The sequence below is a fragment of the Haliotis asinina genome, chromosome 9 (genome assembly GCF_037392515.1).
Source record: "Haliotis asinina isolate JCU_RB_2024 chromosome 9, JCU_Hal_asi_v2, whole genome shotgun sequence".
Lineage (NCBI taxonomy): Eukaryota > Metazoa > Mollusca > Gastropoda > Lepetellida > Haliotidae > Haliotis > Haliotis asinina.
The window spans coordinates 55,204,980-55,219,115 of NC_090288.1; the positions used below are offsets into that span (position 1 = coordinate 55,204,980).

Consider the following 14,136-nt stretch of genomic DNA (forward strand, 5'->3'; position numbering starts at 1 on the left):
TCTCAGCACTACAACTGCTGAAAGACAGTGTTAAGCATGGAAGTTGTAAGTGCCTCAGCACTACAACTGCTGAAAGACAGTGTTAAGGATGGATGTTGTAAGTGTCTCAGCACTACAACTGCTGAAAGACAGTGTTAAGCATGGAAGTTGTAAGTGCCTCAGCACTACAACTCCTGAAAGACAGTGTTAAGGATGGAAGTTGTAAGTGCCTCAGCACTACAACTGCTGAAAGACAGTGTTAAGGATGGATGTTGTAAGTGCCTCAGCACTACAACTGCTGAAAGACACTGTTAAGTATGGATGTTGAAAATGTCTCAGCACTACAACAGCAGAAAGACAGTGTTAAGTATGGATGTTGAAAATGTCTCAGCACTACAACAGCTGAAAGACAGTGTTAAGTATGGAAGTTGTAAGTGTCTCAGCACTACAACAGCTGAAAGACAGTGTTATGTATGGAAGTTGTAAGTGTCTCAGCACTACAACTGCTGAAAGACAGTGTTAAGTATGGAAGTTGTAAGTGTCTCAGCACTACAACTGCTGAAAGACAGTGTTAAGCATGGAAGTTGTAAGTGCCTCAGTACTACAACAGCTGAAAGACAGTGTTAAGAATGGAAGTTGTAAGTGCCTCAGCACTACAACAGCAGAAAGAGAGTGTTAAGTATGGATGTTGAAAATGTCTCAGCACTACAACAGCTGAAAGACAGTGTTAAGTATGGATGTTGTAAGTGCCTCAGCACTACAACTGCTGAAAGACAGTGTTAAGTATGGAAGTTGTAAGTGTCTCAGCACTACAACTGCTGAAAGACAGTGTTAAGTATGGATGTTGAAAATGTCTCAGCACTACAACAACTGAAAGACAGTGTTAAGGATGGAAGTTGTAAGTGTCTCAGCACTACAACAGCTGAAAGACAGTGTTAAGTATGGATGTTGTAAGTGTCTCAGCACTACAACTGCTGAAAGACAGTGTTAAGTCTAAATGTTATGAGTGTCTTCACTCTACAGCTGTTGAGAGACAGTGTTAAAGATTCTTACCTGCAAGTGACACCCTCCTCGATCTGGCTTGGAGCAGGGGTCTATCTCACGGCATCTCAATCCGTCTCCCTCATACCCTGGCTTGCACAGGCATCTGAAACCACATCACCATTATTGAGGTATTATACACTAGACTGTGGCATTAAACACTAGACAGAGACAATATACTCTAGACTGGCATTTTACACAAGACAGGGGCATCATACACTAGACAGGGGCATCATACACTAGACAGGGGCATCATACACTAGACAGGCACATTATACATTAAATATGAGCATCATACACTAAACATGGGCATTACACACTATACAGGGACATTATACACTAGACAGGGGCATTGCACACAAGACAGGGCCTTTAAACATTAGATGGGGCATTATACACTAGACATGGACATTATTCACTAGACAGAGGCATTATACAATAGACAGGGCCATTATAAACTAGACATGGGCATTATATACTACACTGTGGCATTATACACTAGATTGGGGTACTACACACTATCCTGTGGTATAAAGTTCATTATAGTTACAATACAAAGGCAATACACAACATAGGAGTTTACTGTTTCTCAAACCACTGAAGTGCTCCCTCACAAGCGCTACACTCTTGGCACATCCCATGTGCTCTGTGGTTCTGTTTTTCAGTACTTTGGTAGCTGAATATGAATGTGTCAAACAAAACACTTCGGCAAAAATAATTCTTCCAGAGGACTCACTTCTCCTCTGTCCATCACTTCCTTTACTACTGTATAATAGACAATTATTAACCTACAGACTTAGTTCCAGTTGCTTGTAGTGTTGACAGTAGGCATATGTTTCCTGGGACATGCCAAAGCTAGGGTGGCATGGCCAAGGAATTGAACCTGCTTACCTCCCCTCTTTGGGCTTCAGGACATGGAACCAATCCCCATGGCAATGAGAGAGTGATATTCTTTATGGCTGCAGTATCAAACCTCTATCTGTGTAGGTTTCACAACAATACCACTTACTGACTATTGATTTTGTTTTTGCTTTAAAAACCATGTTTTATGGACAATGAAAAGATGAACAGATTGATAGAAGTTATGAGTCCGTGGGTATAAACTGTACTTAAAGAATATGTTAATTTATTCTCTAGGTTAGTTTTTTTTACATTGCTTGACAAAAGGATTTTATGCAATATTGAGAAAGAAATATCACCATTAGAATTTTCTGGAATGAAAATACTGTCCAACTGAGAAAATGAAATGAATGGTGATCTAATGGCGACATGATCAAGACATTCAAGAAAAAGTGCACACTTTCACACAGTCACCTGGCTTGCAAAACCACATGAAACAAAATGAAGACAACTTTGGCGTCACATACACAGCATCAGACTGGACTTTTTTCACTTGAGAGATATTTCATAAATATTTCAGCATTTAGTTCAGTTGTGTTTTGATTGACAACATTGATTTTAGCTCCGTGAGCACATCTGAAATTCAGGTTTTCTTGTTGATGAAGAACTTTTGATTTGGAATAATATGACTGTAAATAGAATGTTTTCTTTCCTATTCAACATGTTCAAGATGAAATATCAAGCTCTGGTCCTGTCATCTTTCATTGTGTGTCTTATACAGAACAAAAAAAAGAACCTTCACATTTGTAGAAATGAAGTATATTAAAAATGGGTAGTACAAGGTAGCTGATATAGGCAAATACCATAACGGGTAGGCCCTAACCGACCCATCATATTCAACCGTGGTGAACCACATGGGGTGCATGTAGAAAGATCTTTTAGGGATGTTATGTGTCTCACCAACACTTATACAGCATTTGCTGTTGATTAGGAAAAAACAAAACAAAACATATCAACAATCTTTGAGCAAGAATCAATTCTCATGTACCACTTAACTTATGGACAATCTACTATGGTTGCTGCATGAGCCATGAGACTGAGTAGATGGACAATTCACAACTTGAGGTCACATGCACATCAAACAGTTACGACATCTCATCATCCCAAATCAGGAAGGCCAGGTGCTCCATCACATGCACACGACAAGGGATCACTGAACATTACTGAGATGCTCTTGGAAGAAGTCTTCATGACTTGAAATGTCAACCCCAAAATGTCCAGGGCCAGGTGGTGATGTGGATACAGCAATGGGGCACGTTGCCTAAATCTGTGTTCACAGGTGTTAGGCAGTCAATGAGACAACATTGCCTTCCTATGGTGAATGGGTATATGTGGGACATAAAGCAACACATGGTAGTTTCTTTTTTTCTTTAGTATATCATACCCTAATGAAATAATTTCATGTAAGCCCCAAACAATGCATAATTTCCAATCTATCAAGAGTGGAGTTGGATTCAGTTTTTTCATTTGATCTGTTTGGTCTAGCAGACAGGCTAGAGACAGATAGACATTAAGAGAATACTTAAACAATGAAATGAGATCACCCTTGAATGTTAACTTCTTTGGACTAAGAAGAAATGGCGAAATATTATGGATGTATGTATTAGAAAGAGCATAACAAATTTTCAAAAGGCGCCAAATATTTCCATGTATATGACATTTTTATACGCTTGTCTGAAAAAATTACAATAAATGGGAACATAATGCATACAGTTTGACTGGAGATTTAAAGAGAATGCCTTGCGTGTAATTTGTCAAAAACTACAGTAACGATAATTACGTGTTTGACACATAATTAAGGCTCTTCACACAAACACAGGCAACACAGTTTGTATTTACTTGTTCAAAGACTCTGACAATGAAACAATGAAACACAAAAAAATATCTAAAAATCGATTTTTAATCTTTTCACCATGAGAATCAAACTTGAACACATTAAGTCAAAAAGAAAGACCAAACAGTAAACTAGCCAACCACTGGTCATAATACACTCTGAATTCTGTTCCATAAACTGTCACTCGTATTTCACATTTTTCCCATGCAAAGAATGAGAGTTTTCTTGCAGTTATATGCAAAGCTAAAAATTATGTAAATATTAAGATTAAAACATTTTTACATCTCCAAAAATAGACGCCATGTGTATTGTAATAACATATTATCAGATATATTGTGAGAAATGAGTGAGTGAGTAAATCTAAATAAGAAAAGCATAAAAATAACCAATTCCAACTTCTTAGAAAAGTTCTGTACATCAAACACTTTATTAGATTTTATATTGAAATAAAAAGATTTATTGGGTATCATAGCAAAGAAAGCACCGCCTTGGCTCTGACAGAAACACAGCTCTGGAGGTTTATAATCCTCGTAGCTTATGCCCATCAACACTACTAGCCTGCTCCTCGAAACGCCTGGACAGTATCGCAAGACCGTGTGTGGCAATACGTCAAAGCTGCCTGACTTACAGAAATTAATGCAGATTAAGACGTATATATGATGGTATTCAGTTACAGTGATATTTTGTGTGATCTCTGTGACATCCTCATAATCACATTTCAGGGGGAATTCGGTGACAGCTAGAACTGCTTGGGAAACGCATAAGACTTCTGTTTGTTCAGGCTACAAGCTGACCACTGTACACCAGAGCTAAAGCTTGTGAAGGAGACAGCTTACGTCAATTCATTCTAAATGCAATGTCTGAGTGTTTTGCTGTAAATATTTTCTGGGTTGGAGTGGATATTGCTTCCTGTAAGTGTCATGTTTGTCATTAATGTCATGAATGTGTGATGTTCCAGACATTAAACATAATGACATTAAAACAGAAAAAAAAGGTTTTTGAAAGAAAATCTACTTTTATGCAAAAAATGAATATACACTTCTTGCATGGTTGGAAAAACAGGCAAGGGTCTTAAAAACTACAGTCTATTATTTATTAGCATTTAGAAAACACCTACTTCTGCCAGACCAATTTTAGTCATTGCTTAAGGAATATATATTTGGTCTGGCCTTAAACTCATGTCATAGTTTGAAATAGAAATTGAGCTCCAAAACATTTAAAGAAAAACTGCTAATGTTAAACTAAAATATCAGCCCCCTGTTCAAAATCAACTCGTTGCTCATCTAGTGGGGTAGCCTAGTAGTTCATGCATCCGCTTGCCTTGCCATAGACTTGGGCTGAAATCCCCAAATGGATACCATGTGTCACGACCATTTCTGGTGTCCCCTGCCATGGTATTGCCGGAATACTGCTAAAAGAGGTGTGAAACAAAACTTACTTATTACACCCCAAAGTCAAACCTCTCCAAATCTGTAAGTATTCTTGAAGAGTCTCTAGCACTTAGATTGAAAAATGTTCTTGTGTAGAATACACACATCTATTAGAGACACCTGTGCTTGTAGGATGTACTAGAGTCCAAAGATTGAAAATAATCAAAAATCAATCGAAAGAGGATTTAACATAATTATTGATTGTAAAAAATATATTTCCGATGAATCAGAATGTTGTTGTTTTGGTAAAGCACAACTGAATGAATTAAAAAAAACCCATTAAATTTGACAAATTTGGAAGGTACTCATGGCATAATGATATACAACAGAATAGTCAAGTAATGAGGAGATGACAAAAGCATTGTAAAATTTAAACACTTTTATTGTTTAATTACTATTCCAGTGTCTTTCACTGCATGACTATAGTTATAAAAAACATTATTAGGAAAAATGTGGGGAAATTCCCTTAAAGTTGGAGATTACATTAACAAGAGTCATCAGAAGATGACATATGCCCCTGGTCCCCACATATTTCAAAGGACAAATCATCTGACACTTACTTCATGTTCTTTTAGACTAAGTTTGAATTGGAAATCAAGAAAAATATAAATGCCATATATCTGTAAACAGATAGGCACCACCTCAAGATCCTCCACTTTGAGACGTAGTCCGCAGTCACTTTAGCAGTAATTCAGCCATGTGACTAAAAACGCAGTAAAAACAAGAAATTTATATATGATACATTACTGGTTGTAGAATATTTTTTGTCAATCTTTGCACTAATCAATCATCGAAGTATTGATGAAGGGTAATGTTTATGGGGTCACTGAAAGTGCATGTGAGCAACGATGAAATGTAACATATATCTTAATGTGGTTGCTTAACCCACACAACAATTTTCATTACATGATTTAAAAAAGTGCCACAGGAAATGCCATTAAGAATACAATCACCAAGTTAGTATCAATAACCCAAAACTTTTAGATTTATTGACGTTCCTGTTTTCTCCCAGACGGTCTCAGACATCGTTGTTTATTTCACAGGAAGAACTATCCGTTTGTAAACTTTTTAATCCTTTACATTATTACAGGAACTATAATGTGCCGAAATCCCATGACAGAAAACATGCTGGTTTCAGTGATAATGATTTGTAGATTAAACTTATGCTTTCTGAACTAATGCATAGTTCACACCCAGTGTTGACTTCATATTATGCTAAGAAACAGCTCAAAATGGATTGTGTAGCGTGTAAACTGACAAATGTGCATATATGTAGTACTACAACTGCACCACATCAACCACAAGTTTCTAGTAGTAGAGGATACAAATATTTTGTTTGTACCGGATGCTTGAGGCCAGGAGGCAATGCTTAAACATTCCATTAATACATTAATATTGAGGCTGAAAGAGCACCTTTAATGGCTGCTGTTACATGTAATGTCACATGATCAGGCTATTTGAACAATTGAATAGTGATTTAATCCTGGAAGACAGATGTCACACTTGATGAGCAGTTTTTAATCTTTGAACAAAGATGACACATTTATATGTCACTTTAATCCTTGAACAAAGAGGTCAAACTGGACAGTGATTTAATCCTTGAACAAAGAGGTCAAACTGGACAGTGATTTAATCTTTGAACAAAGAGGTCAAACTGGACAATGATTTAATCCTTGAACAAAGAGGTCAAACTGGACAGTGATTTAATCCTTGAACAAAGATGTCATGCTTAATTAGGGTTTTAATCCTTGAACAAAGATGCAAGAATTATGCCACCTTAATCCTTGAACAAATAGAAAAAACAAAAATAGCACCTCATTCTTGAACAAAATAGAGGCACACATGTAAAAAGTGCTCTATCCCTGGAAAAAATTGGTTAGGTGTTTTGGTTAGGTGGATCATCATCATCATCTGGATATTTGTCCTCTCTGAGAGGGATACATTCATTTCTTCAATATTCAGAGGTTTGTGATGTGTAGATCCTTGTGTTGGAAAGTCCTTGTGAACATGAAGGGTAACATAATTGTGTAGCATTTTTTCCAGATGTTTTAATGCAGTAATGCCCAAACAATTTTAATCAACTTATCCAAGTTATATGTTCATGTGCAATATGCCTGGTTGAGATGAATGCTATGTATGTCATATCAAGGCATGTATGCTTAATGTGTGAGAACAGCATATATGTCGTAACACCCTTTTTATATTCAAAGAAAAAAAACCAGCAATACTTTTTAACTGCAAGTAAGGTGCTTCTTATCAACTGACATATATTTCCATACCTGGCGAATAATTATGATATACTTCAATAATTCATTCAATAATACATTTTTATGCAAATTTCTATTTAGAAAATGGTGGAAAGCATCTCCAATAGGGCCTATGATGCAAAGATGACATTGATAGCAGTGAAAAACTAAGAAATGACATATCGTGGACTACAGATTATTGTGCAGGTCATGCGTCTATGAATCCATTATATGCCTTCAGTAAACATGTTTACACCTCCTAGCCACTCCCTGTTTGTGTCCTTAAGTATTACCCAACCCATACGGTATTATCAAGAGTACCATTCTTCGTCGAGGTGTGCATGACAGGCAGGTGCAAATGGATATAGGCTGATCTCAAGCAGGTGAAAATATCTGAAGACAAATAGAACTCATTTCCACCAATCAATGGATTCTGTAAATGCCAGTCGAACTGCTCTTGGTAAGTGGTTTGTTACTCATGAATTGTTTGTTACACAACATATTCAGAATTAGGGAGAAAATTTCATGCATAATTGTTATTTTTAGAGCTGCAGATAATATTCTTAGTTATGTACTTGCTCGTGATTATTTGAATTGGGCACCCTAATTTCACTTTGGGTCACCAAATATATTGTACCCATCTCACTCAAATACAGATGGGTATTTTTCATACTTTCCATTAACCAGAAAAATATGATAATAAAGTTTAAATGTTAGCCCAAGTGTTTGCTATTTATATTTGATCTGTAAAATGAGAAATGATCTGAAAAACTACAAGTTGCCAAGTTCATGTTTTGAAATTATACCTCTCAAAATACCTTAGTCATTTATCTATCCATTGGTACTCAGACTAAGATTTGATATTTTTGTGTTTATCTGCGTAAGATAAAATTTATTGAGTATTTACTAAAATTAATATACTTGTATGAAATAGGAATTGAGTTTTCACAAAAAGACTGCATAATTTGTGCAGATATGCAACTTATCTGTGTCTCTGCATGTTAGAAGATATTGTCTGATGAGCATAAAGAATTTTCTGGATTTCATCTTCTTGTCTTCTTTCATACAAAAAAAATTAAATTGTTTGATATAATCTATTTTAAAATTTGAAGTGTCTGTGTGTGGGATGGGTGGGTGGGGTGGTTGGGGTGTGTGTGTGTGTGTGTGTGTGTGTGTGTGTACATGAGCAGTTAAACGTTAAACATTGAAAAGGGACTGGTTGTACTCACTTGAATGTGTCTTCCTCTTGGTAGCACTGGGAGTAGGCATGACACACCTGGTTGTACTCACCTGAATGTGTCTTCCTCTTGGTAGCACTGGGAGTAGGCATGACACACCTGGTTGTACTCACCTGAACGTCGTTCCCTCTTGGCAGCACTAGGAGTAGGCATGACACACCTGGTTCTACTCACCTGAATGCGTCTCCATCTTGGTAGCACTGGGAGTAGGCATGACACACCTGGTTGTACTCACCTGAATGTAATTCCCTCTTGATAGCACTGGGAGTAGGCATGACACACCTGGTTATATTCACCTGAACGTCATTCCCTCTTGGTAGCCCTAGGAGTAGGCATGACACACCTAGTTGTACTCACCTGAACGTCATTTCCTCTTAGTAGCACTGGAAGTATATGACACACCTGGTTGTACTCACCTCAATGTCGTTCCCTCTTGGTAGCACTGGGAGTAGGCATGACACACCTGGTTGTACTCACCTGAATGTCAATCCCTCTTGGTAGCACTGGAGGTAGTCATGACACACCTGGTTGTACTCACCTGAGGGTGTATCCCTCTTGGTAACAGAGGGAGTAGGCATGACACACCTGGTTGTATTTACCAGAGGGTGTCTTCCTCTTGGTAACACTGGGAGTAGGCATGATGCAGTTGGTTGTACTCACCTGAATGTGTCTCCCTCTTGGTAGCACTGGGAGTAGGCATGACACAGTTGGTTGTAGGGGCCACACTTGGTGAGGTGGCGGTCACAGTTGTCCCCCACAAACCCCACAAAACAGGAGTTGCTCTTGCAGGTTCCTGTTCCCTGAGGCCCATCATCACACACTCCATGGAGGCAGGTGCACTCTGAAAAACACCTATAGTCAGTTCCCTGTATATCGGTCAGTTTGGGGCAGTGGGGCAGATCAAGAGATGTGACATGGGGTCACCTGTATCTCAAGCAAAGTGCCTCATGTATGCTGTAATACATGACACATTATGATTTGTTATTTACAGTCACTTGTCTGAGTTGAGGTGAATTTGGGTTTAACGCCATATTTACTTTTATTATCACTGTTTAAACACCAACAGCCATGTAGTGTGTGTGTTTGTGTGTGGCTTCCTGTACAAAAACACATTCATGCCTGATTGATAGTGCTAACCTACACAGATACCATGTCACAGTTTAACACACCAGGCATGGTAACAACATGTAACACATATTAATATCTTAGGGACAGTCTCCGAGCCAGGATAATGAAAAATAGTATATTTTAATCTCTTTGGGACATAAAACAAGTCCAAAAGGCAGGCTAAGAACAAGTAGTATATTTTATGATCATTGGGACATTAAACAAGCACCAAAGCCAGGGTAGGAGCAAGTAGCATATTTTAATGTCTTTGGCACATAAAACAGGTCCAAAGGCAGGGTAAGAACAAACATCATATTTTAATGTCTTTGGGACATTAAACAAGCTAAAAAATCTGGGTATCAACAAGTAGCAGATCTTAATGTCTTTGGCACATGAAAAACCCAAAGGCAGGGTACAAACAAGTAGCATATTTTAATGTCTTAGGGACAAGCTCCCATGTCAGGGTAACAACAATAGCATCAACAGTGTAACAACTGTCTCAGCTGTCTCCGTGCAGACGCTCCATCCTGTTCACCACTCACAAATGATATTTGAAATGACAAATTGTGGGGTGCATTATCCCCCGTAACACGACCACTACCAGCCAATAAACAAATGATTGACAAAGCAATATTTCAATATCACTTCCTAACGTATACTGCGTCCTTGGTTGTGTGTGCGTGACAGTGGTTCCCATGGGAGACTGGCTCAACCATGCTGCAATATAGATCTGTCCATGGAAGCTTCATTATTGATGATAGTGACAACATATTTTCACCTAAAACCAATCAAAAGATGCAACTTTATGATCAACTTGATATTTCTGATAATCGATGCAGACTGCTGTGAAAGGCTTGGACATTTATTTCAATGAATTAGATCTTAAATAACATATTTCTTTGACATGACTTGTAGGGCACTTAGCAGAGGAATATAACACTCGACACATTTTTCAAACATGATGTTGGCTTTGCATGTCAACTTCATCTTGCAAAATGTGTATTAGCTCAAGGTCTGTGTAGGGATAAAAAGTTTTCTGTGCCTTGCTGAATATGCATGTCAGATAGGTATAACTTTACCTCTGTGTACCAAACAATGTGTGCTGCCTTAACACAAGCAGGATGTCAGTCTCCTTATCCATCTGTCACCATGTTCATATGGTCGACTGGGGAGCTAGCTCATAGTCAAGATGAACAGATACTTTATACTTCTTCAGTTTGTTACATGACATAAGTATACATGAATGAGGTGAGCAGCATCCCAGCTCAACCCCAGGGCGATCCCAAATGAGTGGCATTATCTTGCAGACACTTCTGAATACCTTGGCTACTTATTTATGAAGAAATTTTCACCTAGCTACTCATTTCAAAAACATCTTCTGGTCCTAGCTTATCATTTCACACATTAATTGATGCCATCACTGATCAGGTCAGTAACTACTTACATCCCAATCTAGTTACCTTCAACATTACATGTGGCCCAAGATACTAATTTACAGAACTTCTCATTCAAAAACGACTCATGACCTCAACTCCTTATTTCAAAACTACTCATGACCTCAACTCCTTATTTCAAAACTACTCATGACCTTAGCTCTTCATTCAGTAAATACCGGTGATTACAGCTACTCTTTTCATGACTTCAACCCATGAAAGTACAGGTTAGAATATTGGCCTTCAGTAACCATGCTTGTCATCAGACCATCAGGTGGCCAGGCTCATAAACTTGGTTGACATATGTCATTGGTTCCCAAATGGGCAGATCGATACTCATGTTTACTATAGAGATTTTTTGGGTTGCATCTTCTTTTTAATTCTGGAGTACAATGTTTCAGGGCTTTTTCTAGCCCCATCATCAGGTAGAGCTATGTTGTACTCCAGAATGAAAAGGAAGATGTTCTATGTTCATCAAATAGCATTTTCTAAAATGTCAATCAGCTATATGATACCCATGCTGTTGATCACTGGATTGTCTGCTCCAAGACTTGACCTCCGCCATATAGATGGCATATTGTTGAATGTGGTGTAAAACTAAACTCACTCAACTCTCATGAGTTCAGCTTCTCAATAAAATTACTCATGACCTTGGCTACTCAATCAGAAACTATTTGTGAGTGTAGCTACTCATAACATTAGCTACTTTCCATGCACAACATAAGCCCCTCATATGGCTACTGTTTCAACGGCAAGTAGCTAAGATTCCATTGACCTGTGGTGGCACCCTTTGAATAAAGCAGCAGAGTGACCTTTTACAAAGTGACCTTGTAACATCCAGAACACAGGTGGCACTCGGAGTGTTCATTATTGTGTTAATCATCAGTTTTTCATCAGTTTTCTACTTCTATCAACTTGTCAAAGAATATATTCTTTCATGCTTTTGAAGTAGCATTCTAACTGATGTGCCGGATCAATATATAAACCTAACGCACACTTTACTGCTTCAAAAACGACATGATTGATTAAAGATTGATGCACATAATGAATCATTTTTATTGGATAAAAAGATTCGGAAACATTTATTCACTTCAGCAACTTTAAGGGTGTTGTAAAGATTAATTCTGCCCTCCATTCGGACAAGACTTCCCAATGTGTGTGGATGTAACTGATCTGATATTAGCTGGCTAGTGATGGATTGAGAAATAAGTGCTTTAGCGCATGTAAATTCCTGGAGTAGTCGATGTTGAGAGGACTGGAGTACTCAGCGCCACAGAACTCTGCAGGTTAAACAACAGCAAAATCTTAATTTAAAATATGTTGCCCTTTTGTAATACCTGCTGTAACTTAACACATAAATCCACTGTGAAGTTTTAATCCTTATACATAAACATGAACCTGCCTGTGGAAGTGAATATTCTGTTTTCCTAATGACTCTTCCAACAGTGACCATTGTGATTTGTTCTTCCTCAGCATGGGCTAGGTTTTCTTTGCGACACAATGGGACGAATATATCAAGATGTTGATTCAACTGTGATAAATAACATCAAATCAGTTTACAAAATTTACAAAATAAAATACAAATTTATAATAGATGCTTGTCTGAACAAGGTGGATTTAATTCTTTTTAATACATTAATTCAATATCCCTACACATCACATTAAGAAGGGGGGCACACATAAAATAAAAATGTTGCTGTGGCATTTTAATGGTAAAAGAGAATAATTTACACTATTTCTTCACCTTCAATAACTAAGTTGTAACACAATTCATAGTTTTAGGAAAAGGAATATGACATCAGCTGTATGTTCCCCAGCGAGCTGAGATCGACAATATGATGTGTCATTAGACTGACATCAATCATTAAAGGGAAAATATATCAGTGCCTTGAACAGAACTGAGGCAAAATGGAGACCTGTACACATAATCTATCAAATCTCCACCATTTACCTTAAAATATCGGTAGATTTTCAACTCTACCAGCAGCAGAGTGGGAATAAAGAATGCGCACTTCAGAGGGATACTGCTGACAGTTACCTACAAACCCATCTAACAAACTATTTACATTTACCGAAACAGCTAGTTTCACATTACACAACAAACTTTGTAAAAATAACAGAAACAAAATTATTTTTTACATTTATAAATGAATATAAATATCCTATGATAAACTACTAAAAATAATAATATCATTGACAATTCGTTTTGTAATTTCATCCACAAAATCTAATGAGTCAATAGAGATGGTATTTCATCACAAAGGCTGTCTACTCAGTTTGTTGTTTGTTTATTTGTTCTTTAGTAGTCCTTTATTCCAGTTAAATAAGCAATTCACATGTTAAAACATAAATAATTTATATCAGCTCCAACACTACCTACCACAGAGTATGATGGCACGAAACGCAATAGTAAATGAGTGAATTTAGTTTTATGCCACTTTTAGCAATATTCCAGCACTATCACACCATGACACCCATGTCATCGGCGTGATGAGCAAACATTTTAACCACTAGTCTACCTCACCACCCCATGATATATAATGAGCCACAGAGCCTACTCTGCAGTAACTTTCAATGACTGTTATGATCAAGAATGTTTTCCTGGACTGCCCATCTGACCATTGTGTCTGTATGACGGTAGAACTAAGGGTCCAGATTTGTTGAAATGGAATTACAAATTATATCTTATAACATCAAAATACATTTTCATATTATTACATTACAGCAAGGTGTATCAAGGAATATTTACATTATCATTTTTGATAAAGAATTAGCGAGGTTCTGGTAAGAAAATGTCTCAAAATGGGAGATGGGAGAAGTATAATTGTACATGTACATGAAGCATTCATTTCATGAATCTTTATTGACTAAGAGATCAGAGCTCTGACCCACTACTGCTACAAATATTGTATTACATTAAATAATTCA

General features: G+C 37.4%; 1 protein-coding gene across 1 annotated transcript in view; it reads right to left on the reverse strand.

Annotated features, from left to right (window-relative positions):
• LOC137295535 (stabilin-2-like) overlaps positions 1–14,136 on the reverse strand; it is a 208,550-nt gene that overhangs the window by 84,499 nt on the left and 109,915 nt on the right. The window contains exons 20-21 of the mRNA XM_067826919.1: positions 9,329–9,509; positions 1,033–1,126 (exon numbers count right to left, since the gene is read on the reverse strand). Coding sequence (XP_067683020.1) covers positions 1,033–1,126; positions 9,329–9,509 — 275 coding nt within the window. The remainder of the gene's footprint in view (positions 1–1,032; positions 1,127–9,328; positions 9,510–14,136) is intronic.